The following is a 26,342-nucleotide window of genomic DNA, read 5'->3' as shown; positions in this document are numbered from 1 at the left end:
AAAAGAAGTCAACAAGCAATGCTCCTACAAAGCCGAAAAGTAAAACTGGGCAACAAGGAGGCTGATACACCTCCTGCTAAAAGGTAAAGATATTATATAAAAGATGTGCTGAATGCAGGGCCAAAAAAACAGAAAATCTAAGTTTGTCTGTTAAAAATGTGAAAAACATGTATGCATGGAACATATGGCATGCTTTTCCGAAAATGTGCAAAATTAAAGGTAAAATTTTTAATATCTGTTTAAAACTATATTTTCTCTTCCATGTTATTGTTCTTTTATATTTTGTGCAGATTTAATGGTAAAAGAAAGGAAGAAACCATCCTAGGTATGTCATACCCAGCACAAGCAATCCTGTTCGTTTTTCTCACGCAAGTAATGCCAGGTTAAAAGTGACATGCAGAAATCTCTGTCCAAATAAAAACTCTATTTATGGTACACCTGCCTCCTTTTGTTATCATATTCTCTATTCTTAAACTTTGCAAGGGAGGATTTTTTTTAGTATTTTATTGTATTTATTATTTTTATTTTTGGCTGGTGGTCACAAGGTTCAGATATTGGATTCTTCCAGATATTGGATGTCTGGATTTTGGACTTTGCACTGTATATATATTTTTTTATTCCACATCTTTAGTTTGTTTATGGCAAATGAGTGATTTTGTATTACACACATAAAGCATACAGCTCTGTTAATTCATAATTATTTATTATGTGGGTTTCTGTGTTTCTTAAAAATTTTAAACGTAGTTTTGGATGAGTAAAAAAGATTGTTCATGTTTTATCATCTCAGTCTTTTAATAAAATGAAGAAAAATGTTTTCCTGTTATCTGAATAAAGTTTTCTTGTGATTTTTTTTAAAAGTTTTAATAGGAGTTTTTATTTTGCTTCAAAAAACCGAACATATGGAAAGTAATTTCTGCTGAAGATTCCCCAGGTCTGTTTAGAAGCATATTATGGGTATTTAATGGGAAGTTGTTATGGGCAAGCAAGTTCCAAAATCTAGGCTTGAAATCTTGTCATAAAAAGAATAAAACATAGGTTTTTTTGAGAGAATTTGTGTCATATTGAATAGGTCTTGAGTTCGTAAAATCTTCCATGTTGTCACAGTGAAGTTTCTTTCGTTGTCATTAAAGTCGCCCATAATCAAAGGACAATTTTTTAGATCATACAGAGAGCATGTCAGATTTGGTTTCCTTTTTATGGGTTATATTAGAAGTAAGATAGCATAAATGTGCTTTTACACCTTTATTTGAGATGCTTCAAGTCTCTTGGTCTTCTTTCTAAGGCAGATAATTTTGTGCTCTATGCTGTGATCAATTATTAAACCAACTAGCTACTTAGTTGATGAGAAATTGTGTGCATCGTTACTGAAGTATTTAATTATCTTTGAATATTCAAGAGAATAGTAGGCAGGTTTGAATCGTGGAGCTGCTACTTCTCGACATGTATTGACCTGTGTTGTGATGCTCATATTGAAGCTTTAAGTGTAATGTAATGAATGGCATTTCCTTTTTCTAACTATTTTTCCAATTTTAACCTGTGGTTGTAATGTTTCGTAGAGTTTTTCTCATAATACTATAGGAAAAATTAACCAGTTATGGATTATATAAATAAACCTCTAATAAATACATCTGGTTGACAAAAGTGTTTCAGGCAACATTTGCTGTATTCGTTATTCTGTAATCGTCTCCTTGACCAAGAAAAGCCTATGTCCACAAAAAAGCAATTCTGTAAAAATATAGCTTTTCAGATTATTTTTTTAATTATTATTATGTTTCCCAACTGAAACTGATAGGTATAACTTATTAGCCTAGAATACATTCTGAAATTTGCATAATGTTGTTGTAAGATAATTTTTATGATATTGCATTTTCTTCATGGAGTAATTTATGTAACATGGTTCATTTCTTTTGTTTTCAGGATGATATGAATTTATCTGAAGAGCTTAAAGTGCCGTTGAGGAATAAAGGCCTAGATGAAAAGAAATATTTATTAAGCATTCACATGAAAGGAAGTACTGTTGTAAGTTATAATTCGAGTTATCATATAAATATTTTCATTGCATAGATCTGTTAATATGTATTTCATATATCTTCCTGTTGTGATTTAGCTAATTATGTAGTTTGATACATTATCTGATTTAATATTACATTGATTAGAATTTCAGACTTAAATTAAGGAAAAGTAAATTTTTTAGGTCATTTCATCTGTGCATTTTTTTTTTTTTTTTTTTTTTTTTTGTCCAAAATTTGCTCACTATGTTATGTGTTAATCTAAAGTTAAAAAATATGTACATTGAAAACTACATTCTAAAATGCAGAGTGGTAGTTTTAAATACTGGAGAATACCAAGCTTTTATACATACATAATTTTAAGTTACTTTTTAGCATGTAATTTTTTATTTATTTCCATATTTTATTAATGCATTTATTTGCATGTTATAAATAAAAATGCATTTGCATATTTTATTTATTTTAATTAATTTTTGTCTTTCTTTTTTAGAAAAGTCGTCTTGATAGTCCTGAAGATTATATTTCATGTTTAAGTAATTCAGACATAAGTGTTCATAAGTTATTTAAAAACTTGGAATCATTACGGATTGCATTAACTAATAACACAGTCAGGTAAGACTGAATCCGTGTTTTTATAGTGATTTCAGAAAATAAAAATGAGCTGCAATACTTGTGGAGTGTTAAGTATATTTGGTACTATTCGGTTTTGAGGGTCGTAAAAAATTTCAGCAAAAATGTATGCGCAAAAGCGCCAAATCTGGCAAACGCGCCCATTTAACAGCGCACCAAATCTAGCGTACGCGTTGATTTCAGATTGCGTAAGTTTATATAGTTCTATATTTCTTAAGACGCCATTGACATACTAGTTTAATTTTTAAATCCTTTTTTTATATTCTGTGGATTTAACAATTTGGCAATTGCCCATGACGAAAAGTCGGCAATAGAATTTTGGGTAAAGTGCAGAATCACCCACTGCTTGATGCGTTTTTAAGAATGCACATACTCGGTATCCATGTGCACATCAGCCTATTTTCACTTAAAAAGTAAAAAAAATTGACAAAAATTCAGTTGTTTTTACCCTTGTAAAAAGCGGCAAACCAATAAGGGAGCGATTCTGCACTTTACCGAAAATATTTTCAAAGAAAAGGCATCATTCATTATAGAAAATTACGTTTGAACAGCCAACGAGATGAAATTATGCTTTAGCGATAAGTCTGTAGCGAAATAGCAATGCAAGCATCCATTCAGTTATGTTTAACATTTTTTATATATATTATAATAATGATCTGAAATAGTTATTTACTCTTATGCTTCCATTCATTCATGTTTAGCCTTTTTCATATAAATTATAATAATAAAAAAGTATTATTTGAAATTAACCTTTCATCTAAATTAAAACATCAATCTTGGATAATTATTTACTATTATACTTCCTTTCTTGCCGCAATTATTAGGGTTACCGCAATTATTTTTGGCAGCATTGGCATCAACAATAGCTTGGCGATTTTTTACAGCCCTTGAAACCGAATAGTACCGTATATTTTATGTATGCTTTATTTACTTAATTTTTTTTCCATCTTGCAGCTGGGTGCAAGAATTTGGTAGCCGTGGTCTTGATAAATTGCTTCAGATACTTAATTCTTGCTATGGAAAGTGAGTTTGAGTACCTATATTTAATTTTCACTTCAGATTTTTCATTTTTTTATGTATTTATTATATTAGATTTGAATTTTTTTTTTGTTTGAACAACTATATATATGTGCTTTTTGTCATATTTTTAATTTCTTATGAATATTTAACTCTTGCTTTGTTTCTTTGTAGAAAATTAAAGACGGAACGCATTCAACATGAATGCATCAAATGTTTGAGAGCTCTGATGAACAGTACAGTGAGTGTGATGTTTTTTCAAATATAAGAATCTAAAAGCAAAATTTTCTTTTTAATATATTATAGTTGATTTGCATGAACACCCAATTTCTTTGTAAATTTAAGTAATCTGTAAAGTAAAATGTGTAGAATGCTGGTAAATGTAGAATTTAAACTTATATGTAAAATACTTGTAATAAGTAGTAAGTAAATATATCAGTTAATTATAACAAATTGGGAAGAAGAGCAAATATTGAATATAAAATGTTAAAGTGATGAAGAGCTAAACTTTCATAAAATTACATTGCATAAACTAATGTGCAAGAAGTGAAAGTTTGGCTTAGTGGAGAATCCATCACAAATAAAAAAAGAAAAGAGTAGTCAAGCTATGCATTGCATAAACTAATGTGCAAGAAGTGAAAGTTTGGCTTAGTGGAGAAGCCATCACAAATAAAAAAGAAAAGAGTAGTCAAGCTATGCATGTATGCATATAAAATGAACATTATAGTTAATTATGTAATATGGTAGTTAAAGAAGTACATTTTATGGATTATTACACGTAAAGCTGTATGCTGTATAATGGACTAATATCTCGCTGTAAATACAGCTCTTAGTAAATACATATCATAAAATATATATATTTTTACAAAACATCTTTGATAGTTTTTTATTTTATATGTATACATATTTTTCATTTAGAAAGTTTAGCTGAAAAAATAGATTATTATATACAGTTTTCAAGTTCAAAATGTATAGCTATACTTTGTAACAGAACCAAATTTTAAAATCTGTGGTAGCACATGACAGGTTTAACAATGGTGCATGCCGAAGCACTTGAATCAGCATAACAGCTGAGAGATAATCTGTTGTCCAAGAACATCATAGCCTGTTTTTCACCATTTTCCTGAGTAATGCAAATGTGCAAGTGTTAAGTAATTGGGGATAGTTCATTCAAGAGGTGAGCTTCTACTTGTTTATGAACAATATAACCTCTTTGTGATAAGATTATTTTGTATGAGGCCTTTTTTATGAAAAACTATTAATGATGTTATTTAAAAGCATGAGACTTCTTTGTTATACTAAGAGAAAAATGGAAAGGAATCATTGCAATCTTACAGCAGACTTCAAGCGTATTGTATTTTGAATGTACAGCATATCAAAACTTTTGATATTTAAATAGTTGAAATAAACTTTGAATGGGTAAAAGTATTTGATTAAAGTTAACATTTAAACTAGAAGTCTGTTAATTAAGTATCAGCTGCAAGTTAAGTATAAGCTGTTGATAAGTTTGAAGTATCAGCTGCAATCTAAATGTTTTTTTAATTCACAAATCTTTTAAAGTGTTTCCTTTTAAAGACATCAATTGTTATTTATTGTCAGTTCAAATCTATACAAACAATAAAATTATACTATTCAAATTTAGGCATTTTAATCAATTTTATTATCCAATTACTAATTGTAACAAATAAAATATGAATTATTTGTTTATAATGTTATTAATAGTAAGTACGGTACTAAATTTTGTACTCAAATGTAAATTTTTAAGTCCTGCTGTCAGTACCTTAAATCCTGTTAACTCCTAAAATGCAAACTTTTTTTTTTTTTTTTTTTTTTTTAAGGATGATGGTATATTAAGGTTATAGGTATGCTCAAGTTATCAGAGTATGCAACAATGTATACTTTGAGAATATTCCATCCGAGAATATTTTATGCAGTATTTATTCACCCATTGTGTGTTTTACTTCATGAAAACGTTCTATTTAAAAAAAATAACTGTAACCCAAAACTTAAATTTTAACCCATTACATTACAAATAACAATAAAACAGAATACTGAAAATTTACCTGTATGATAATTTTTATATTACACCAAGTAAGATCTTAAAAATAACACTGTTTGATAATATTTATATTGTATCCAAATAAAAATGGCAATAAAGCATAGTATTAAGAAAATAATAGGATAATATTTCATTTTGACATATAATTAAAATAATTCCTTATTGAAATATTAATTTCTGTTTCTTTTCTGTCTTTGAAATATCTTATATGTAATTTGTTATTTTATGCATAGGTTGGTTTGAAACAAATCTTTCAACATTCTAATGCTTTAAGCATATTAGCACGTTCTATTGATCCTTCTGTGCCTGTTATTATGACGGATGCTGTTAAATTAATGGCTGCTATGTGCCTTGTTCCCCCTAATGGGTGAGTTAATTTGCAACATTTTTTAATGTAATTTATGAGTTTTTGTGTATATTCATTTCTGGTAGTATTGTGATCTCAGTAAATTTGCTGCCAAATTACAGATTATCACTGGATGTTGTTATCAATCAAGTGAGAAAATCATAAAAAGCCAATTTTGATTTCCGATATGGCTGACAATTAATTTTGTGTTTTGGCTGGTAATATGAGCATTGAACAGATTAAAAAAAAACTTGAAGTCAAGCATTAATAGCTTAAAATTTATAAATATTACAGTGATTTAATTAATACATTTTGATTAATGCATTTTGCTGGCACCATACCTGAGCTATTGGAATGACTAAAGATTACATTGTTGTTATGTCAGTAGTTATTCCAATAACTGGTTTCATGGCCTGGTGCTTCTATGCTCAGCATTGACTATAATGCCATCCATTCTTGCAACATACAATAAAGCAGACATATATGAATTAACAGGAATTTGATAAAATTTTCTCCACCCACTTTATTCACCAGATCTTCTGGCTACAATTTCAGTCTTTCATGATATCCCAAATCATCTGCATAATGATAGGACATGCAGTGAAAATATGCTATTTATATATTGAATTCCAAATCTATCTTTCATTCATAACATTATACAACAGTTAGTTGTCAGTTGGACATGATTACCTTAACCCTTCCCTGCTTTGTCCCAAGTTACCTCTGGATCAAAAAAACTATGATACAGTAATTTACCTGAATATACTTGATGTCCTCAAATGCTTAACATATGATTAGCTCGTATACTAGAAGTAAATACCCCCAATTTTTCACTGCAAAGTGTATTTTCCTTCCCCCCATTAAAGTGATTGCTAACAGTCAGCACTACAAAAAAAGTAACTACAAAAGAATAACTACAGGAAAAAAAACCTACTCTATTTACGATAAGAAGAAACTAACTAAAAGCTGCACTAACGTGGAATACTCCTTTCTCAGAAAGCCACTTGAAAGAAACATAAAAAGGAATGTGTGTATATATCCTGCAGGCCTGTTTTAGATAACTGAATCCCACTAGTTACCCTTCCCCCCCCCCCCCCAAAAAAAAAAATCAAACAATCCAAACATCATATTCCCATTTATCTTGGTATAGACATAAGTATGTATATATGTTACTATGTTAATTTAAACTGTTGCATATATATATATTCTAAATTTTACTCAAATATGTTGAGCAATTCTTTTTATTTTAATTAGACATGAAAAAGTCCTAGAAGCAATAACTATATGTGGAGAGATTGAAGGACAGGAACGCTTTGCTCCCATCATTCAGGGGTTAGACAAAAGAAATGAAACTTTACGAGTAAGCATTGATCATTTTCAATTGATTAAAGTGTGTATTACTGTGTAATATTTTATTTCTTTTTTTAAGACAAATAAATTTGTGTGCTATATTAGCCACTTGATTTACTAAAAAAAAGAAAGAAAATTTCTTTTGTTTTAAATGGTATTTTGAAAAGTGTTTAAGATGGAGTATTTTCAAAAACCTTGCTAACAAACTGATTGTCATATGCAATTCCTGAAAATTATTTGAGTTATCATTGCTTTTTATAGCATCAAGGAAGTATTAAAAGAAATTTTTGCTCTCCCTTAAAAAAAAAAAAAAAAAAAAAAAAAAAAAAAAAAATTCATGTATTTTACTGTGAACCATGAAAGTTGGCAGAGATACCTTCAAAAATATATAACAGCCATTCCAGCATAAGTTGGAAGTAAAAGAGCACTCTTTTGCTGGTAAGCTAATCGTACTTTGCTCTTTATTTAATTAGACAATCAACAGTTATATCATATAAAAAAACTTAAATAAATATGAGCTCAAACTCTTCATTAAAACTAGCACCAATAGATTCCCATAATCGCATTTTTTTAAGGTGTGTGTGAACTCAGCACCTCGTAAATTTGCTTAAATGCATATTTTATGTAGTGCTGCATGGTTCCATTCTGCCTTTTACTGTGCATTTTGCCGAACCTTGCAATGCTTAAATGTTTTTGTTATATGCATCAATATATCCAGCCCTATAACTTTGAAAATACTCTGATGCTTGCCATTTTGTAGATGGCAGATGCTAAATTTTAATTTAGTTTTCAGCGAGAAAGGGAAAAACAAAGAATTAGCAGTTAATTTGTCGTTGCAAAAACTTAACTGGTGGCAGATGATCATGGTTGTATAAAATGAAGATTGAAGATAATTATTCAAAGTCTTACGAATGTTTCCTGAGGTCGCACTTATGCATTTATGATACTAAATCACAACGTTTTTCTGATAGTTTTTGTTTATGAAGAATGGTTGACTAAAAAATGTATAAGTATGATTGTTTTTTAGGTAAGAGTTATTAATCAAGGTTATATATTGATTGGTTATATATTTCAATTAATTAAATATGGATTTTTGTTTAACATAGAATGTTTCATCATTAATATTTGAACTAAGTAATGTTACTAATTCAGAAGTCAAACAACAAAAATCAGCGTTATATTTACAAAATTTTCACAGGACTAGTTTCAATGGTTTTTCCGAACCACCATCCTCAGCTGCAAAACTGCAAATGAACAAGATAGGAAAATCCATCGAAACTAGTCCTGTGAAAATTTTGTAAATATAATGCTGATTTTTTTTTTTTTTTTTTGACTTCTGAATTAGTATTTATTCGGCATGTTATTATGTCTTAATTAAGTAATGTTAGTTACAATATTTTGTATTCCCATATATTAAATGTTTTCACTACATATTACAGTCACCCCTGTCTTATATGAAATAAAGCAATGTAAAAAAGAAAGCAGAAAGTCCTCTCATTTGCAAATTTAATAATCATTAGATGATAGTAAATTTGTTGTGAATGTTTATAGCAAGAATATTGTCATTCCTTAGTGATTTTTCCATGGGTTTTCTATGTGTTTTATTCTTTTGTGAACTGTAGCTGTGTAACTAATAAGGGTTCATTAATAAAAGTACTAATAAAAATAATGAATTGTGCAAAATCACAACCTCTTAAAAGCAGATTCTATAAACTAAAAATGTATAAAGAATATGGCAAGTCACCATGCGTCCTTGCTGCAAATTGTTGTTTTAAGAGAAAGCATTGATATAATGATGAAATAGCATGCACAGGTAGCAGTTTTAATGAACTTTAACACTGTATTGGCAGTGGTTTAAAATGATATAGACTAAATGTTGAAAATGTTATATTGGCCAAAATTTGTAGCAAAATGAATGAAATGAGTCTGTCATTGTTAGGGGGTGTGCCACAGTTTTTGATGCAAACATCAAGTGTCTTCTTTTAGAGGAAATTATTGATTGGAGTTCATGAAAAAGAAAGCTAATGATTGCATCCCTTATATGGTAATTTTCATGGAAGAAAATAACTTCAAGTATAAAAATTAAAAAAAAAAAAAAAAAAAAAAAAAAAAAAAATCAGAAAAATAGTCGGGTGCATATTAAAGCTGTGAAGGACTCATTTGAAATATATTTTTTATCAGCTCTAAAGAAAGTGCTTAAATGACTTTGAATGGACATTGAATGTGTTCAGCATAAACAAAAAGTTATCTAGCTTCAATTCACTGGAATACAAGGTGATCGTAGATTACGCATTCCAGAGCAAACTAAAACTTAAGTTTACTAGAGTGTTGGAAGAAACAAATTCAGAATCTTGTCAGAGAAAAGAAAATTAGTACTGCTGTCTTTTTCAGCTACACATTCCTGTAGAGTAGGATTTTGTTTTTGTACAGGTACCAAAACAATATGCAAAATCTGTGTCAGTGCAGAACAATGCATTCTTCATGCAATTATCAAGAACGGAACTTCATCTAAGAAAACTGTGCTTAGAAATGCAAACAAAGACATATCATTAAATGCTTTATGTTATTTTTATGCTGTATTCACATTTTTCTTTTGTGTTGTCCCAGTGGCCATTACCTGCTCTAAAAATAACATTGTCATTATAGTATAATTTCCAGAAACCAAATTTGTTTGCTACTCTGTCAATTAGTGCACTAAGTACTGTTTGAAATGTATTGTTGCATATGGCTTTATTGGAAAGATCAATCCAAACATATAAAATAGCTCAATTATCCCACAAGAACAATGATAACCAACAAAAAAGAGCAAACATTTAAAGTAAGAATCAGAATAATGAACTTGGGAACAAAAGTAAAAAGTTAATCATTTAAACAACAAGGAAGGGAACATAAGAGATGTAGTTTTTACAAGGAGTTTATGAAAGCTCTGACATTCCAGTATAGTTTACTTATCTCACCACATTTCTGACACTCTTTATCTAATTCTGAGCATATAAGAAGATGCTGTGCATTCATGATGCCCAAATTGCAAATTTGGCATATAACTAGATGAAAGGATGCCAATTTTATTAAGATGATGTGCCATGCAATCGTGGCCTGTTTGTAGTCTGAAGTTTGCCTCAGCCTCTTTACAGGAAGTGGCCTGCTGTCTTGTGGCTCAAGTGTTCCTCTCTTGGCTAGTGAGTCTGCCATTTCATTACCATCGATACCTACATGTGAAGGGATCCATCGAAAAACGAATGTTTTGTTGTGTTTATAAAGAAAGTTCAAGGGTTTGTCTTGTTTCTGAGATAATTTGGGTATCTGTGATTTATAACTACAACCTGGATGGCTGCTTTGGAATGGACTAGAATAACTGCTAGAGGCAATGCTATTCATGTCCATGATATCTTTAATTCACAGGTGCATCCTGGGTGGATACTAAATGAGTAACAGCTATGGCTAAGGTGGCTATTTGAAATGTATTAAATTACTACATGTATAAAGTAACATAGGAAATTAAATTACTACCTGATGAATAAGCATGTCGTTGTATGATTTATGTCCTGCAATGGAACCATATTTCAAAAACAAAACTCTTTTTTATTGCAAGTGAGTCTTACTTTAGGAATTTAAAGAGCCTCATGCAACTCACAAGGTGCAGTTTGCCCATACCTGGTATATAGTATACCTCCTCTTATTCCTAATAAAGTCTTCATTTGCATTTTGATTCATAAATTAATTTTTAAGTGAATTACTTGTATTGCACCTTATTTAAAAGTAAATAGCAATATGATAACAATTTCTGTATACTAAGAGGATATTTTAATAATTAGGACATGACATTTGTTATATAATTCAATATCACTTTCGCTATGCAAAGAATTGTCGAGTCCAATGTTGGACTATTAGAAAAATTTGTGTAACTGTATTTTATTCTATGTGGAAAAGTTATTTGATTTTCCTCCCTTACAGATTGCTTGCATTCAGCTGATAAATGCATTAGTTACTTCACCTGATGATTTGGACTTCCGTTTACACCTAAGAAATGAATTTATGAGAACAGGACTAATTGATGTTTTAGAGGTAAGCTAAGACCAAAATGCAATTTTTTAAAAAATTGCATTTTGGTCTTTAAAAATTTTTTTTTTCGAGACTGCAGCAATTTGCGCTAATTGTCAATTAGTTTTTATAAACTTTTATATTGAAATCTTCTTAGGATGTATTGATTTTAGGATTTTATTCTTAGGATATGTACACTTTTGAGTTTTATGTATACACACATATACATGTGTATGCAGTTCATGTTAAAATATATTATGTATTTATTTTCTGTATCAATTCTGTAGAATTTGCAAGCAGAAGGAAACCAAACTGCTGAATTAAGTATTCAGTTGAAAATTTTTCATGACCACAAAGATGAAGATTTTGATGAATTTTCACAGCGTTATGAAAATATACGTTTAGAATTTGAGTATCCTTTTCCATCATTTTCTTTTTGATTGCTTATTGAAATGGCATTAAATTATTTTGCAGATGTATTTAATTTTTATTAATTGTACTAAGCAAGTTTATTATAAAAGAAAAACAGAATCTAAAGCAAAATGAATAAACACCCTTTTTAAAAATTTTTTTTTTTTTGTCATATCTTGTTTTGTGTAATTTCTTTAAAAGTATATATTGTATGATTGAATGTTCCGTAAAATGAGAAAGTAAATAAAAAAACAAACAAACAAAACATATAAATGCTTCCCTCAAGAGCAGAACTTGGAACCATCTTTCTTATTTGCAATTTGTGTTTATTAAATTGACTTCCTTATTATTACAACTCAAATTTTAAATATTATCATGAATATATTGTAAACTGTAGCAAGATGATAAAAAAATTACCAATGGAAACCATCTTCAAGTGATGCAGTCTTAATGCAGATCATTTAAAGTTTGCTCGTGATAAGAAGAGCTCCGAGTAAAACTATGTCTTAACGTATTTTTTCGTTTTACATATGTTTTGTCATATTAATGTTAGTAATTCATGATCACTCATAATTTTGTCAGTGACCAGACAAAAGTCCACTGGACGAAAGCACAGACGACAAAAGCCTACAAAAAAGGCGCCACTCTGATAATTGCCTACACGACAAATACCTGCCCATATTCTAGTGATATATGCCCATATTCTAGTGAAGGACTAAATTATTCAAAATTTGATGTCTCTAGGTACTGTTGTTTATTCACAGTGCAAACATACATACATTCATACAGATTCTTCATTATTTAATTTCTTTAAATATAATGCAGGGCTCTAAACCTGCAAAAGAATTACTTTCTAGGATCTTCTTAATTAGATGATCCCGAAAGTTATGTGTGGGTTTTCTGTAAATTGTATTAGGGGGAAATCTCTTAAAGATAGGACTTATATACAATTAATTTTAAAAGATGAAATTGATGAACATCTGTTTAATAATGGTGTTAAGTAAAAATTTATCAAAATTGATGCTTACTAAGAAAGTTCAAACCAAATGTTGTGCAAAAGTTTATTGCAGAAAATCTATGGATAATTCTTGCTGTCTTACAGATTAAATGTAGGACATGTTTCCAAGTGTTTGTACATAAAACGCTTTGCTTTCATTACTTTGTAAGAATTTGGAACATCAGTGGAAGTACAATCACACAGACTTTGAAACAGTAGTAGGCTAATATGTTCATCATCAGTGTATTTAGTACCGTATTTGCCAGCGTGTAAGACTCACTTTTTTTCTTTGAAAATGGGTCTGAAAAACGGGGTACGTCTTATACACCTATACTCAGTTTATTGGGAGTAACGCGATTTTTTTTTCTTTTTTCCTTGCGAAGTTTCTGTGGGAATGGGTCAGAGCTTCATAGGATGCTGTCAAAGCAGAGACAGTGGTTAAATGATTTAGGAAGTGTGTCATTAGTAATGCAATGGATCGTACAGAGGACAATTTGTTGTATGAGGACTCAGATGCGGATTTAGAAGAGGTTTCAGGGGACTCTTCACTCAGCTTTTGAGATGAGTGTCTGGGTTTTGACAAAGAAGATTAAATGGAGTTCTTTCCCAGATAGATTGGGTATTTTCAGAAAGTTTTACTTTGTATTTATATTACTTTATATTTAAAATACTGTAAATTCATTATAATGATCAGCAATAAAGTTTTATCCTTCAAAAATGTGTATAAAAAAGGGGGTGCATCTTATAGGCCAGTGCGTCTTACACGCCAACAAATACGGTATATTGATGCATCTTGTTCAAGATATTTTTATTCCAGTGAACTGAAAAGCCTTTTTACAGTGAAGGGCAAAAGCAAAGTTTATATTTGTTTATTTAAAAAAAAAAAAAAAAAAAGTAATTTTACAGATTATAGAGTTTTTTAAGCTTACTAAGAATACAACTGTTATGATAGTTAGCTGTTTGGTGATGGTGTATAGGAGCTTTTATGTGTTAAATCATTCTTAGCAGATCTAGTTAATGATACTTTTCCATCATGGATTTAATGCCAAGTTTGTAATTTAAATTAAGCTCAGATTTTATTTAACTTTTCATTTATGCATCTTTTTTTGGCTTTGTATTATTTTTAACTGTCTCTTCTGCAAGGACATAATTGAGTGATCAACACAATTTCTTTAGCATAAAGGTGGGTATGCTACATTTTGGGACAATTAATGAAAATGATTGCTAACACATCAAGTTGTTTTGTTGAAATATAATCCATTTTGTAGGAAGAAGTCCAGTTGGAATTTGATTTTATAATCTGATGCATGTAATTATAGATTGAGTGGCTTGCAGTAAAAAGCAAGAGAAAGATTCTTTCATACAATGCAGGTGTTGTCTAATATTGCAGTGCAATCAAAAGTGTAACTGTTCTCAACTATCTTATTAAAGTTGACTTCTATGTTCTCTAGAGTAAAATCTTATCTTGAAGCGAACCATTTTCAGACATTCAATAAACTGTAATGATAAGGATGAGTGTTCCGAAAGTTGATTTCTATGAAGCAGTTCAGAAACTCCATGAGCATGCCAAGAGACAATTAGAAGTCTAATAAGGGTAAACAATGATAAAATTGGTTTCATAGATCTTGGTCTTTCTGTCTACTCACACTCTTTATTTTTAATAATTCTGTCCTAAATTTTTGTAGATGTTATGTGTATGTTAATATTCATGCAGAAGCATTTTCTGTGTTAATAATTATATAGATGAAACTGGTTCTGACAGAGATGCTCAATATTCTTGAAGTTTGACTTCAAGAAGGATCTACTTATTTCAGTTATGTTTAAATATTTCAGTTTTAATTTAATGGAAATTACATGATAAGATTCTTTGTGACATTTAGATGAAGAGGAAATAAATCTGTATTGAAAAATTTGAGAGATTAGTTTTCTATTTGGTCCTAACTAAATGCTGTAACATTAGATTTTTTGAAGTGATAGTTTTATATTTTAATTTTCATGGAATGTATGTCCTGAAATATCTGATAAATATCAGTTTTCGATTTTCAGTAAGACACCATATGCTGTAAAAGATTTAATTAATAATATGTATTTGAGATCCCCTGGTAATAAAATGAATTCGTATAAATGAAATGTAATTTTATGTCCTTGTTTTAAGATTTAATCATGGTTTTGACTTAATTCTAAAAAGAGATATGAATGATTGCTACGAACTTATCCGGCAAACAATTTCTGAGACACCTGCTGAGAATGATTTCCTTTCAGTGCTTCAACATTTATTGTGTTTACGGGATGATGTTACTGTGAGGTAAATTGAATTTATTTCTCTTTTTTCTACAGTTTTTTAAATTGTAATAATTTTATGTTTTTCTGAAGAAACAATTTATTTTTACCAGTTTTTATGAATTTAAGGAATTAAGGGAAAGTCTGCAATTTTTTGCATTTGCTCTACTAATCATAAATGAACATTTTAATTTGGACCTTTTTGTTTTACCAGAACCATTAAAATAATTTATTTTATATTTATAAATCTATCCTACCCTTAGTGAAAAAATATTTTTATAGAATTCTTTGCTTTAAACACTGTATAATTGGAAATACATGTATAGAATAAATACTTAAGGAAACAATGCTTAGATTCACTTTTTCAAACATTGTCAATAATTTCATTGCTTTATTATGCAAAAGTATGAGCAAGTATGTTCAGATTAATTACTAGAGGCTAGTTTCTTTTTATCAATGACATGATTTGGATTTACTATTAGCTTGATGTTAAACAAAATGTATAAATCAGTAAATCTGTAAAATGGGCTGCATTGTCACTGTAAAAATTTTTTTCCAAGTGAAATATGTTATTAGTAAGCGTTTTCAATTAAAGCATATAAACTTTTTCTGGAGTTAACTATAATATTCCATGTGTATGAATTTGTTTTTCATATATTGATCATAAATTTTTAGTTGTTGATAACTTGCTAAAAAATATTACTGCCGTTCCTTTAGCTTTTTCTATTGTCATTTAATTATTTGCAGAATTGCATTGTGTTAGCTTCAATATATTCTTAATAGATTAAAGCAGTTTTTCAAGCAATGAAATACAAACTATCTGCTTTATTTCAGAATTTAGAATATTGCCAGATAGTTGTTTTAATTTCTGTTCAATGAATGAAATACGTTGTAGAAGGGCAGTCAGGTACATTTAATTCATAAATCCACAATTTCTTATGCGTTGCACGAATGGAGAGGAAAGTTAGTTACTGTAATGAGAAAAATGCTACTGTAAGGGGATGTAGTTAAGCTGCTGACTTGTTATGATGGTTCTTAAATTGTACTCACTTACTTCAGAAAAGCTTTAAATTAACTTTTTATTAATATTAAATTAAGCACTTTTTTTTGGTTTTAGTGCTTTTTTCCCCCAAATCAAAGCCGCAACTAAATAAATAACTTTTTCTTTCATATCTGGAGCGTCAGATTGTGAATCATATTTCTGGAAACAGCTTTATGCCCATTAACGTAACCTTTAACCTTTGATTCACATGAGTAGAGACAGGTGCATGTCATTCTATTGGTCAGAGTTGTGAAAGGGGTAGAAAATTGCGGTATATTTCACATACTTTTACTCCCACCCACAGACTATAGAAGTTCCAACTCCCACGTGGTCATTTCATATTCACGTTTATTGCGATTATTATGATCCTTATGCTTATATTATAAGCATATATATGAATATTTATAATATATTTGCAGTAAATGCTGAAGTATATTTAAAATTTAAAAATGGGTGTGTTTTTAACACAGATTGGCTTTCTAAGAAAGAGTATTCTGAATGGCTTAAACAAAGCGAAAATAATCGCAAAGCCATGTGTTCTTGGTGTAAAACTGAAATCAACATAGCAAGTATGAGAGGGTCTGCTTTAAAGTGTCACATTGATCGTAAATAAACTTTTTTCTATTAAATTAAAAGATCTTAAAAGAAAGAAAACTCTCTTAGAAAGAGAAGTTGAAGTGCTTGAAAATAAAGCAAATGAACTTGCTAAAAATGCTGAAGTTACAAAAGACTTTAATCTTTTAAATAAATCTAATGAAATGTTAAAAACTATTTGTGAAAAAACAAACTCTCTTAAGAGATTTGGATTCTGACATTAATGAAAAGAAAGAAAAGAAAAATCAAAAATAAAAGTAATATTACTAATTGACAAGCATAAATCGTTAAAATTTAATTAATAAGCATAAATCTTTTTTTTTGTTTCTTTTTTTTTTATGTTGTAAAGTACTTTGTATGAATATAAAAAATACAGTTTATTATTATTTATTTACCTTAAACTGATATTTCATCGTTAAATCTTGTGATGCAGTTTAGTTTTGCGTAGTTTTCTTCTCCCCTGTTATTGTAAACTAGTTCTATAAATTGAACTGTTATCTGCAATTAAAAAATAATTGTAATTGTTTTCGCATGGTGGAGTAATGCTGATTCTGTCTTTAAATACAGAATTTTTCGTATTTTGAATTACGGTTAAATCTCATTTTTAGTTTTAGGTTATGCAGTTGTGTATATATGTAATTAAACAGGTGCTTATTATTTTATTTCTTAAAATGTGTTTGAAAAGTGCTTATAGGTACTTATTTTTTTAACTAAAATGTGGCTACAAACCCTGGTATCTCTTTTGAGCAGAAAATTTCTCTCCACACTTACATAGATATAATGCTTGTTGGCAAGTTCTGCATTTGTATGTCTATGTAAATTGGAGAAAACTGCACAAGTAATGAAGATTTGCACCAGAAAAGTGCTTTTATCTACCTCTCAGAAGTGCTCTATGCCACCTCAGTGCACAAGCAATTCTACATATATATTCCTTTATAAAATGACCACGTAGCTTCCCACAACCCTACAATGCGACCACGTTTGAAGTCGCTTAGTTGTAAGGTCTTCGATATCATCATAATGGCAATATTTGTTTCTTCTTTACGGAATTATAGTAGCAGCAACAAAAAAAGATAAATTTCCAACCTCTGTTACTGGTTTAATACTTTGCAAATTGCACACCAGAAATGCGTGGTATGATCGCAATTCCTGTTCATTTGCCTTGAAACTGATCATTTGCATGTTCGATCAAGATGTTTTTGGGTACCAAATTTCGTCACGATCACAAAAGTCCTTCTGTGCTTCAATGTTTTTACGAAAGAGTGTATTTTGTGGAGAATTAATGACAGTAGTCAAAACAGTGTATTAAATTTACAGTGGCAAACTTCTAGTTAGTAGTTGCTTGAGCTTGATTAAAAGATGTGTTGTCTTATTAAAGATGGCACTGCAGTCTTGAATATGAATACTGCATAAAATGAATACTGCATGAATAATGAATTGCAGTCTGGCACTGCAGTTTTTGGAAATACGAATGAAGGTAGTCGGTAGACAGTCTTTATCATTCAGTATGTATGTTTAATAGTAAACTTAAGTTATGTTGAGGGAAAAATGTTCCCAAATGGCAAAAACTGCCTGTGAGATCTGGTGAAGCTTAAGTACTATTTATGTAAATCCACCACCACTAGATACTACAGAAAATTGGACTCCAAATGACTTTTCTTCTACTGAATATTCATTAGTGATGTTTCTTGAGGCATTATCTTACATAACTTATTTGATCTTCTGTGTTTTGCATTCTGCGATTTCTAGTGATAATTAAAAAAAGTATTTACAGCTTAGGATTACATGAAGAGTTTCAAATCTAAGGTTTAAACTAGCATTTCAAAATTGTCTGAGGGATATAAAGCAGTAATTTGAATAACTAAAATGAGATTTCCATTAAATGGATATTATTTTGATACATTGTCCTGTGCATATATTCATTCTCATCTCAGTGTAATGTTTGTTGTTCTGTAATAAATTTTTAGTGTAGAATAAGCGTAGTGATTAATATTAAACTTATTAAAATATTAAAAAATCCAGCATGTGTAATATGAACCATTCAATTAAATACAAATAATTGTTACTATAAAATTATTGATCTAACTGTAGACCAGTATGAGTGCCATAGATATTGGAGTTGTTTCATGATTAATGCAGTTCTGATATGGTCAATTCACTAGTATAGCATCAACGAGCAAATATGGCTTTCACAAATATTAGCATCTGCCCTTGTCCAAATTGTGTCTCAGTTACTGTCCCATGCTAATTGATTATGTGTGGTTAGATGTGTATGATTTCTATTAAAAATATCATGATGTTTTTGTATCGCTTTGAATGTATAAAACAGTGGGAGTATTGAAAAATGCAAAACCAAGAAGTGTATAAATTTTTATTGCATATTTTTTATAAATTTTTGCTGTATTTTATGCATAGGTCAGCATATTACAGATTAATAGAAGAATGCATTTCTCAAATAGTGTTACATAAAAATGGCTGTGATCCAGATTTCAGGCATACAAAGCGATTTAAAATTGATGTAGAACCTCTTATTGGTAAGTTTTATTGTTGTTTTTATAACTATGCACTTTTTTTTCTTTTATGTGTGCTTTTTAAGTTGTCTATTGTATTTATCAAAAATACACTCATGTCCATAAATTAAGGATAATTCAAAATCAGGCAAAGGAATAGTTAGAAGCAAAACAAATTTGACATATTTGTAAAGCTTATTTATTAAACAAAAGGTAAAGAGCAAAAAAAGATGCTATACGTTTGATATTATTAAAAAAATTAACGATTTTTTTCTCCCTGGAGCAAATTACAAAAACACCTATTTACAAAAAAACAATATTACATAGTTGGTATGATTGTTAATACATTGTATGTCTCCCAGACAATGCAATACAGTCCGTACAATGCCTACGCATGCTGAGTATCAAATTATCGATCTGATCTTGGAGGATATTACACCACTCAAAAAGCAATGCTCTCCGAAGTTCCGGTAGACATGTAGCAGGAGGTTGACGGGCTGCAACTCGTTGGCCAAGCATGTCCCACACGTGCTCTACTGGATTCAAGTCCGGTGAGAATGCTGGCCAGTCCATATGGGTGATATCCTCCGATTGAAGGCATTCGCTTACAATGTTTGCACAGTGAGGACGGGCGTTGTCATCCATAAACACAAATTGTGCGCCCATGGCGCCCCGAAACAAACGTACATGTTGTTCCAGAATGACATCCCGATAGATTTGGCTTGTCATGGTTCCAATTTGAATATGCAGGTCAGTTCTGCAACCCAGAATAATTCCACCACAAACGAGCACTCCTGCATCACCGTGACGGTGTCGTTCAATGATGTTTTCTTGGTGCTAACAGGTACCTGAAGCTCTCCATATGAAAGTCCGGCGAGAATCAGACTGCAAGTTAAACCTGGACTCGTCGGAAAACATCACACAAGCCCACTGTTGCGGTGTCCACAATGCATGCTTGCTCTCTACTCCATGCTAACCACAGGTGACAATGAGTTGCAGTAAGTGGAACGCATCTGACAGGTCTACGAGCATATTGACCAATCTGCCCTAAGCGTCTATACACGGTCTGCCTTGAAATTGTCGTACCAGTGGCTAAAGAGAGCTGACGAGACAGGTCTGAGGCTGTGCTCCGCCTGTTTCTTTTGGCAGTAACTGCCAAATACCGGTCCTCATTCGGCGTTGTAACTCTAGGCGACCTGTGCTGTAACGTCTACTCACATTACCATCATTTTGGAATCGTTGCCAAAGCCTGGAGATGACACTCTGGGCAATTCCAAATTCGTCTGATACTTTCAGTTGAGTACGCCTACATTTGAGACGGCCGATAATTCTACAATGTAAAAAATCATCCAAATGCGTCCTTTGTGTCATAACTATTCGGTTATTGCACTGAAATGCTTATAAAGCGCCTGCGAACAATTTTACTTCTTTGCCTGTATCACTCTCTTACACTCTCGTCATTGTGACATGCCATCGGTGTCATCTGGTTACTTCCTGAAATTTGCATATGATCTTGAAGATGTGTGTAGTAATTTTACAGGTGATATATTTATTTTAGAATTCGATTTCTGCGTAACTCCAAATTATCCTTAATTTATGGACATGAGTGTATATAAAGGATACCTTCACTAAGTCTTTATTTTTAGTATAACTGGTAGAATTTCTTTTGCATGTAATAAATTCTTTTATAACAATTATTTTTCTGTCATAAGAGTTTAAGTATTTTATTGTAATATATAAAAATTTCAGTTAGAGGAAATTAAGTGTGCACATTGTAAAGACCTTTTTCAATTTCTCCCCACAATTGATTTTTAGATAATGTGGCTCTTGTTCTTTTGAACAATATAATTTTTCTAATATTGGCATACTGAGATCTTATAAACACCATCCATTTGAGTTGGGTTGGGATATTTTTACTAGTGGATTCCAAGTCATTGTAATTTTTAAGAAAGGAAAGAGCCTTGCTAAAACAAAACAAAACAAAACAAAAAAACAAACAAACAAACAAAAAAAAAAAAAAAAAAAAAAAAAAAAAAACTGCAAGCTTTATTTGTCACATCTTCCCATCTCTTATCTCATTAGGCTTGTTTTTTAGCTTATGGCCTGTATGCATATAGTGAGTTTGCTCAATTTTACCATCATTTTAATCGTGACAAGTGGTTTCATTGCATATATCAGTCTGATTAGGAATATTGGTAGAAATTTCGATTCTTCTTGATTTCTCACCAAAAAGCTGCAAAAAAGTATTTATGTGGCAATTCATGATGTCACCAAAGTGTAATTATGTGTTTATCTAAGTATGTGTGTAGCATCTCCCATCTCATCATCTATGGCATCATGTGTCTCTTTTTCATTTTAGGATTTTGGTGCCAAAACAATCTGAATTCATGCTGTTTTCTGATTCCCCCCCCCTAAATAAAACAGACTGCTGTATACATAGGGAGAAAAATGAGGGGGAAAAAAGGGAAAACTGTATGTATGTCTTGTTTGGAGGAGGAAGAATGTAAAAGATAAATAAATAAATAAAAATATGGCAATATTGGATGCATCATTAAAATAGGCATGAAGATAACCAAATACATGGTTCTGTCCAAAGTCGGGAACAAGTTTTATAGCCTTTCAATCTCTTCCTTAATTTAGAATTAAAAAAAAAAAAAAAGAAAGCTATGAATATGAAATTAATTTGAAGATTGAATAATTAAGGTTTTAAATATGACTGAAACACAGTAAAAGTTTGACTGTCCTGCATTCAACTTAATTAAAATATTTCTGAATTTTAGAAACTTTTTCAATGAAAAATTAGGCAAATCATAGACTTGCAAAGCCATATACTACTACTACATTGAACCTTACAACCTAAAATCAGAATGCAATTATGTGGCTGTCTTTCAGAAAGCATTGATCTCCCTCTCACACACTGTTTTATTTGTACTTTAAACCGGACACTCTTTTATAGAAACAGAAGTGGGGAGTCAGTATACCATGGGAACGTATGAGAGATTACAAAATTCACCACAGGCACTGAATATATTTATTGCAAGACTGGCCAGAATGTATAATATCAACAAGTTTTGATTTTTCTATTGCCTATTTTCTACATGCAAAAAGTGTCAACAAATAGTGTGATTTAATGCATATAATGGATAAGCATAACACTGCGACCTTGGTTAATGAAACAGCATGCAGTGGAGTATTTTCAAAATTGTGGGATTATGGTATGAAGGAAATGGCACATTAGTGGGTGCAATATTATATGCAGCTTATTTTGAAATTTGTTAGACAATGGCAGTGTAGGATTAAAAACTGTGAGAAGTGATTTTTCTATGTTATATTCATTTCTTGTGTCTATAGATTATTGAACTGAATATGGAACGATCTATTTCTTTAAACATCTACTAAAAATAATGTTTGTAAATTAGGCAGTATCTCCATCAGCTTTCACATTTGATGGGATTTCATATTTAGATAAAATATTTTACTTTCATATGTTACCAAAATACGTCAAATTTTATGTCTTGAATGAACTCCCTCCAAAATATTACATAATTTCTAATATTCAATCTTTTGATATTCAAGTTAATAGCAAATAAGGTGACTGTTTTAATAACTTTTGATCAGAAATTTCTCTTTCCATTCATTTGGCTTTTCTACCATGAAATGCACTTTTTATACATTCAACTGCCCAAAGTTTTCAGGTATTTAATGTTTCCTGCACTTTAGTGATAGTCCAGCTTTTACTGTGCATGAACTTTTAGTTTGTTTTGATGATATGTGAATCTGTATAATTAGTTCTATGTGTGTATAATTTTTAAAATAAAATTTATATACCTTTACATTTGTAAATAATAATATTGGAAATACATAAAGTGCAAAATATTCTATAGAAGTACATTAAATTTGCATATATGTGATTAGTGTAATGGAAAGCATAGGAAAATTGTAGTCACATGCATAAATTTGTTTTTAACGATAAATATCAGCTAATTATTATGTGTAAATGTATATTTATGATTAAAATAATCTTCAAGAATTTTAAAATAAAGCCATTAAGGTGTCAGGCCTCTAAACCTTAAATTTTCCAGGAGGGCGTGAAATAAATATTTTCTTGATTATAATTCTAAAATGACACTCCCACATTGTACTGTGACATTTTCTTTCAATATATATATTAACTTAAAATTATCTGGGTTCATTTAAAGACACATTCTATCTATTGGAAAGTATCATGACATACATGTTTGAACTTGCATACATCTTTGCTCTTTAGAGGGTTAATCAAAACAGTCTAGTACAGTCTTAGTGTAGCAGTTCCCAATCTTTTCTGTTTGAAGAAACACTTAGCACCTTTGATGATTTTTTAGATTTTGAATTATAACTAACATCATACTAAAACTCACTTGATTTGTGCTTGGTACACAAATTTTAAGTGGTAATTTCCCAGTATGAAAATGACTAGAATCTATTTCTCATCATGTGATCTATACAAAGAATCAGATTACATGAAGAAGGTTACCTGGTTGGTTTTATTAGTTATGCTGCTATTGACTTTTATTGTTTTGTGTAACAAAGTTAGTGGTAGCAACTTTCTTTCTTTCTCTGCCTTAATCAAGCATCACCATTTAACATTTTCAGCTTTTATCAGGTATTTTACTGCTTTCTCTTCATGCTGATGCCTGATAGTCACTGAGCAAATATTGTAGATTATTTTTATGATTTGTATCTGCAATCTATTTCTTTCAAAAAATTTTTTAAAATTATTTTCAGAAACTATTGTTGATAAATCTAAGCAGGAAGATGAGCGGATATCAGATGAGCTTAGTAAAAAGCTAGAAGATGCTCTTACGGCCAAACAAGAGTCAGAAGCAAAATTAGCCCAAGTTGAAAGCCGACTTCGAGAATACGAAACCGTAATATCTGAAGTTCGAAAAGGGGTGAGTAAATCTTTTTTTTTTTTTTTTCTTTTACCATTAATCAAAAGATGTAATTGCATGTTTCAGTTCAAGTTCATTTTCTTATAATATTTGATATATGTTTGTGCTGGCCATTGTTCTGTGGGTGTTATTAAATTAATTTGCCAAACTATTCAATATATTAATCTTAGTTATGTAATATACTAATTTGTGTAAATTTATTATATGAATAAGTGTTTATCTGTTCTATATTCTTTGTATTACTGAGCGCACCAGTGGCCAATTGGTAAAATCACTAAGAACTAGTAGTTTAAATGCCGTAATCTAAAAAATCCAATCGAAACTATCCTTCTGTTACTTTTGAGGCTCTGGAAAATGCTTGTTTTTGTTTTCACCTGTCCAAGGTTCATAAATTGGAATGAAATGGATATGAGGAGTTAATATAAGTTTAATCATATTTTATCAATGTTAATTTAATTAATGTTAATATCAGTCCACAGATTAGAAAAAGGTTTGCAAATTTATCTTCTTACTCTTCGGATTTAGTCATCTGTGTGCAATAGTCGATAGTGCTGGCAGGCATAATGGGAAAAATAAGGATTGCATGAAAAATTATTAATGAGTATTGAATTTCCATTAAGGGAAGGTTTTGTTTAGAGGAAAATTTTGCTAATCGACTGTATTCCAAGTTATGTTTTTTATTCTTCATGCATTATTTCTTAATTTTTTGCTGAATTGTGCAAGGGAACATGTTAAAAAATTGCTCTCAGATTGATGGAAGACCAAAAAGCCAAATGATGTAAGTTGGCAAAAATTACAGCAGTTAGGAACTGTAAAATATTATTCATGTATTAAAATTATTTGATGTATTAATAACTTATCACTAAACAACTAATTTCCTTTAGATACTTTTCTGTTAACAAGCCACCGATTTCCAAGTATGTGCCAAGTGTCAAATGTGATAGCCTGTGTATATTTTGTTATAAATAACTGCAGTGATGACATTGCGAATAAATGAGAAGGATGAACAGCAATTCGGAAATTTTCTGTCCTAGATTTACAGGTGCTTAAGCAAATTAATAGGCAGCTGCCGCATATGGCATGGCACTGGCGTTACTGTTTATTATTGAATTCATTTCCATAAACTACATGAAAAGATGTACATGTTTTTAAAAATGTTTATAAAATTCACTGTTTTATGCCTGTTACATAATCTGAAATTGATTTCATAAAATCTATTTTCTATTTTTATATTTATCTCTATTTTTTATATGTTCTGGATTTAATAAAATGCTCATTCTTTTTCACAAAGCTTTTTGTTTCATTAGAGGTACCTGGTGAGTCAGATTTTGTTCCAGAGCATATATCTGGCATTAATTGGCATCCCATTAATGAAAGTACACTATTTTAAATTAAAATGTTATGTTTCTACTTATTTGTTTTTGGCTTGAACATAAAGCTTTTAATACACACAAATTAAAATAAAGGTGGATAGTGTAAAGAACAATATATTCCTTATACATATGCAAAGTATTTAAAATAAAAATGCCATTTTGATATGTTGTGTTTGATTTATTTGCTATGTACTTTCATAGGGCAGAATATTTCAGACTTATGATATGTCCTTAATAAGAGTAAGCATGAATGTTTCTGAACAGGAAATGTAAGAAAGATTTGTGTAACATGTGTAATACTTTGAAAACCAGTGTTTTGAATTGCAATGAATCATTTATAGCAAACCTATACAATGTGTCAGTAATAAATGAAGGCGCTGGTGACTTTTTGAACTAGAGCATAAAATTCATTAAATAATTATTATTAAATCTGGGAGTATTAGGGGGGACAAATCTGAACAGCTGAAACAAATTCCTAAACAGGTTATATTGAAAAACCTTTTTAAATTTTGCTTGGTTATCATTTGTTACATTTTCATTCTTGCAAAAATTAGGTAGTGATCCTGAAATAAATCTGTTATTAAATTAGGAAAAAATAAAGAACAAAAACTGCATTTGAGAATTTTATTTTAACCTGTGAGGAAATGTTTAACTGAAATACTGTATTTCTGAAATACTATATTAAACAACATTTATTGGCTACATTTTGATCGCTTTATTCGCTTTCCTGTTTGAATTCCATGTTGATTTCC

General features: G+C 30.2%; 1 protein-coding gene across 2 annotated transcripts in view; it reads left to right on the top strand.

The window, feature by feature from the left end:
- Positions 1 to 26,342, top strand: part of LOC118190364 (protein diaphanous-like) — an 89,578-nt gene that overhangs the window by 24,129 nt on the left and 39,107 nt on the right. For both annotated transcript variants that reach the window (XM_035361069.2, XM_035361070.2), the window contains exons 4-14: positions 1,918 to 2,019; positions 2,500 to 2,621; positions 3,594 to 3,662; positions 3,831 to 3,897; positions 5,949 to 6,082; positions 7,316 to 7,421; positions 11,366 to 11,476; positions 11,740 to 11,864; positions 15,049 to 15,165; positions 19,192 to 19,310; positions 24,051 to 24,217. In XM_035361069.2, the coding sequence (XP_035216960.1) occupies positions 1,918 to 2,019; positions 2,500 to 2,621; positions 3,594 to 3,662; positions 3,831 to 3,897; positions 5,949 to 6,082; positions 7,316 to 7,421; positions 11,366 to 11,476; positions 11,740 to 11,864; positions 15,049 to 15,165; positions 19,192 to 19,310; positions 24,051 to 24,217 (1,239 nt within the window). The remainder of the gene's footprint in view (positions 1 to 1,917; positions 2,020 to 2,499; positions 2,622 to 3,593; positions 3,663 to 3,830; positions 3,898 to 5,948; positions 6,083 to 7,315; positions 7,422 to 11,365; positions 11,477 to 11,739; positions 11,865 to 15,048; positions 15,166 to 19,191; positions 19,311 to 24,050; positions 24,218 to 26,342) is intronic.

Source organism: Stegodyphus dumicola, chromosome 1 (genome assembly GCF_044657685.1).
Source record: "Stegodyphus dumicola isolate Sdum_Otavi_A_Nest chromosome 1, ASM4465768v1".
Taxonomy (NCBI): domain Eukaryota; kingdom Metazoa; phylum Arthropoda; class Arachnida; order Araneae; family Eresidae; genus Stegodyphus; species Stegodyphus dumicola.
The sequence above is the reverse complement of the archived record's forward strand: the minus strand, read 5'-3'. Positions and strand labels throughout refer to the sequence as shown.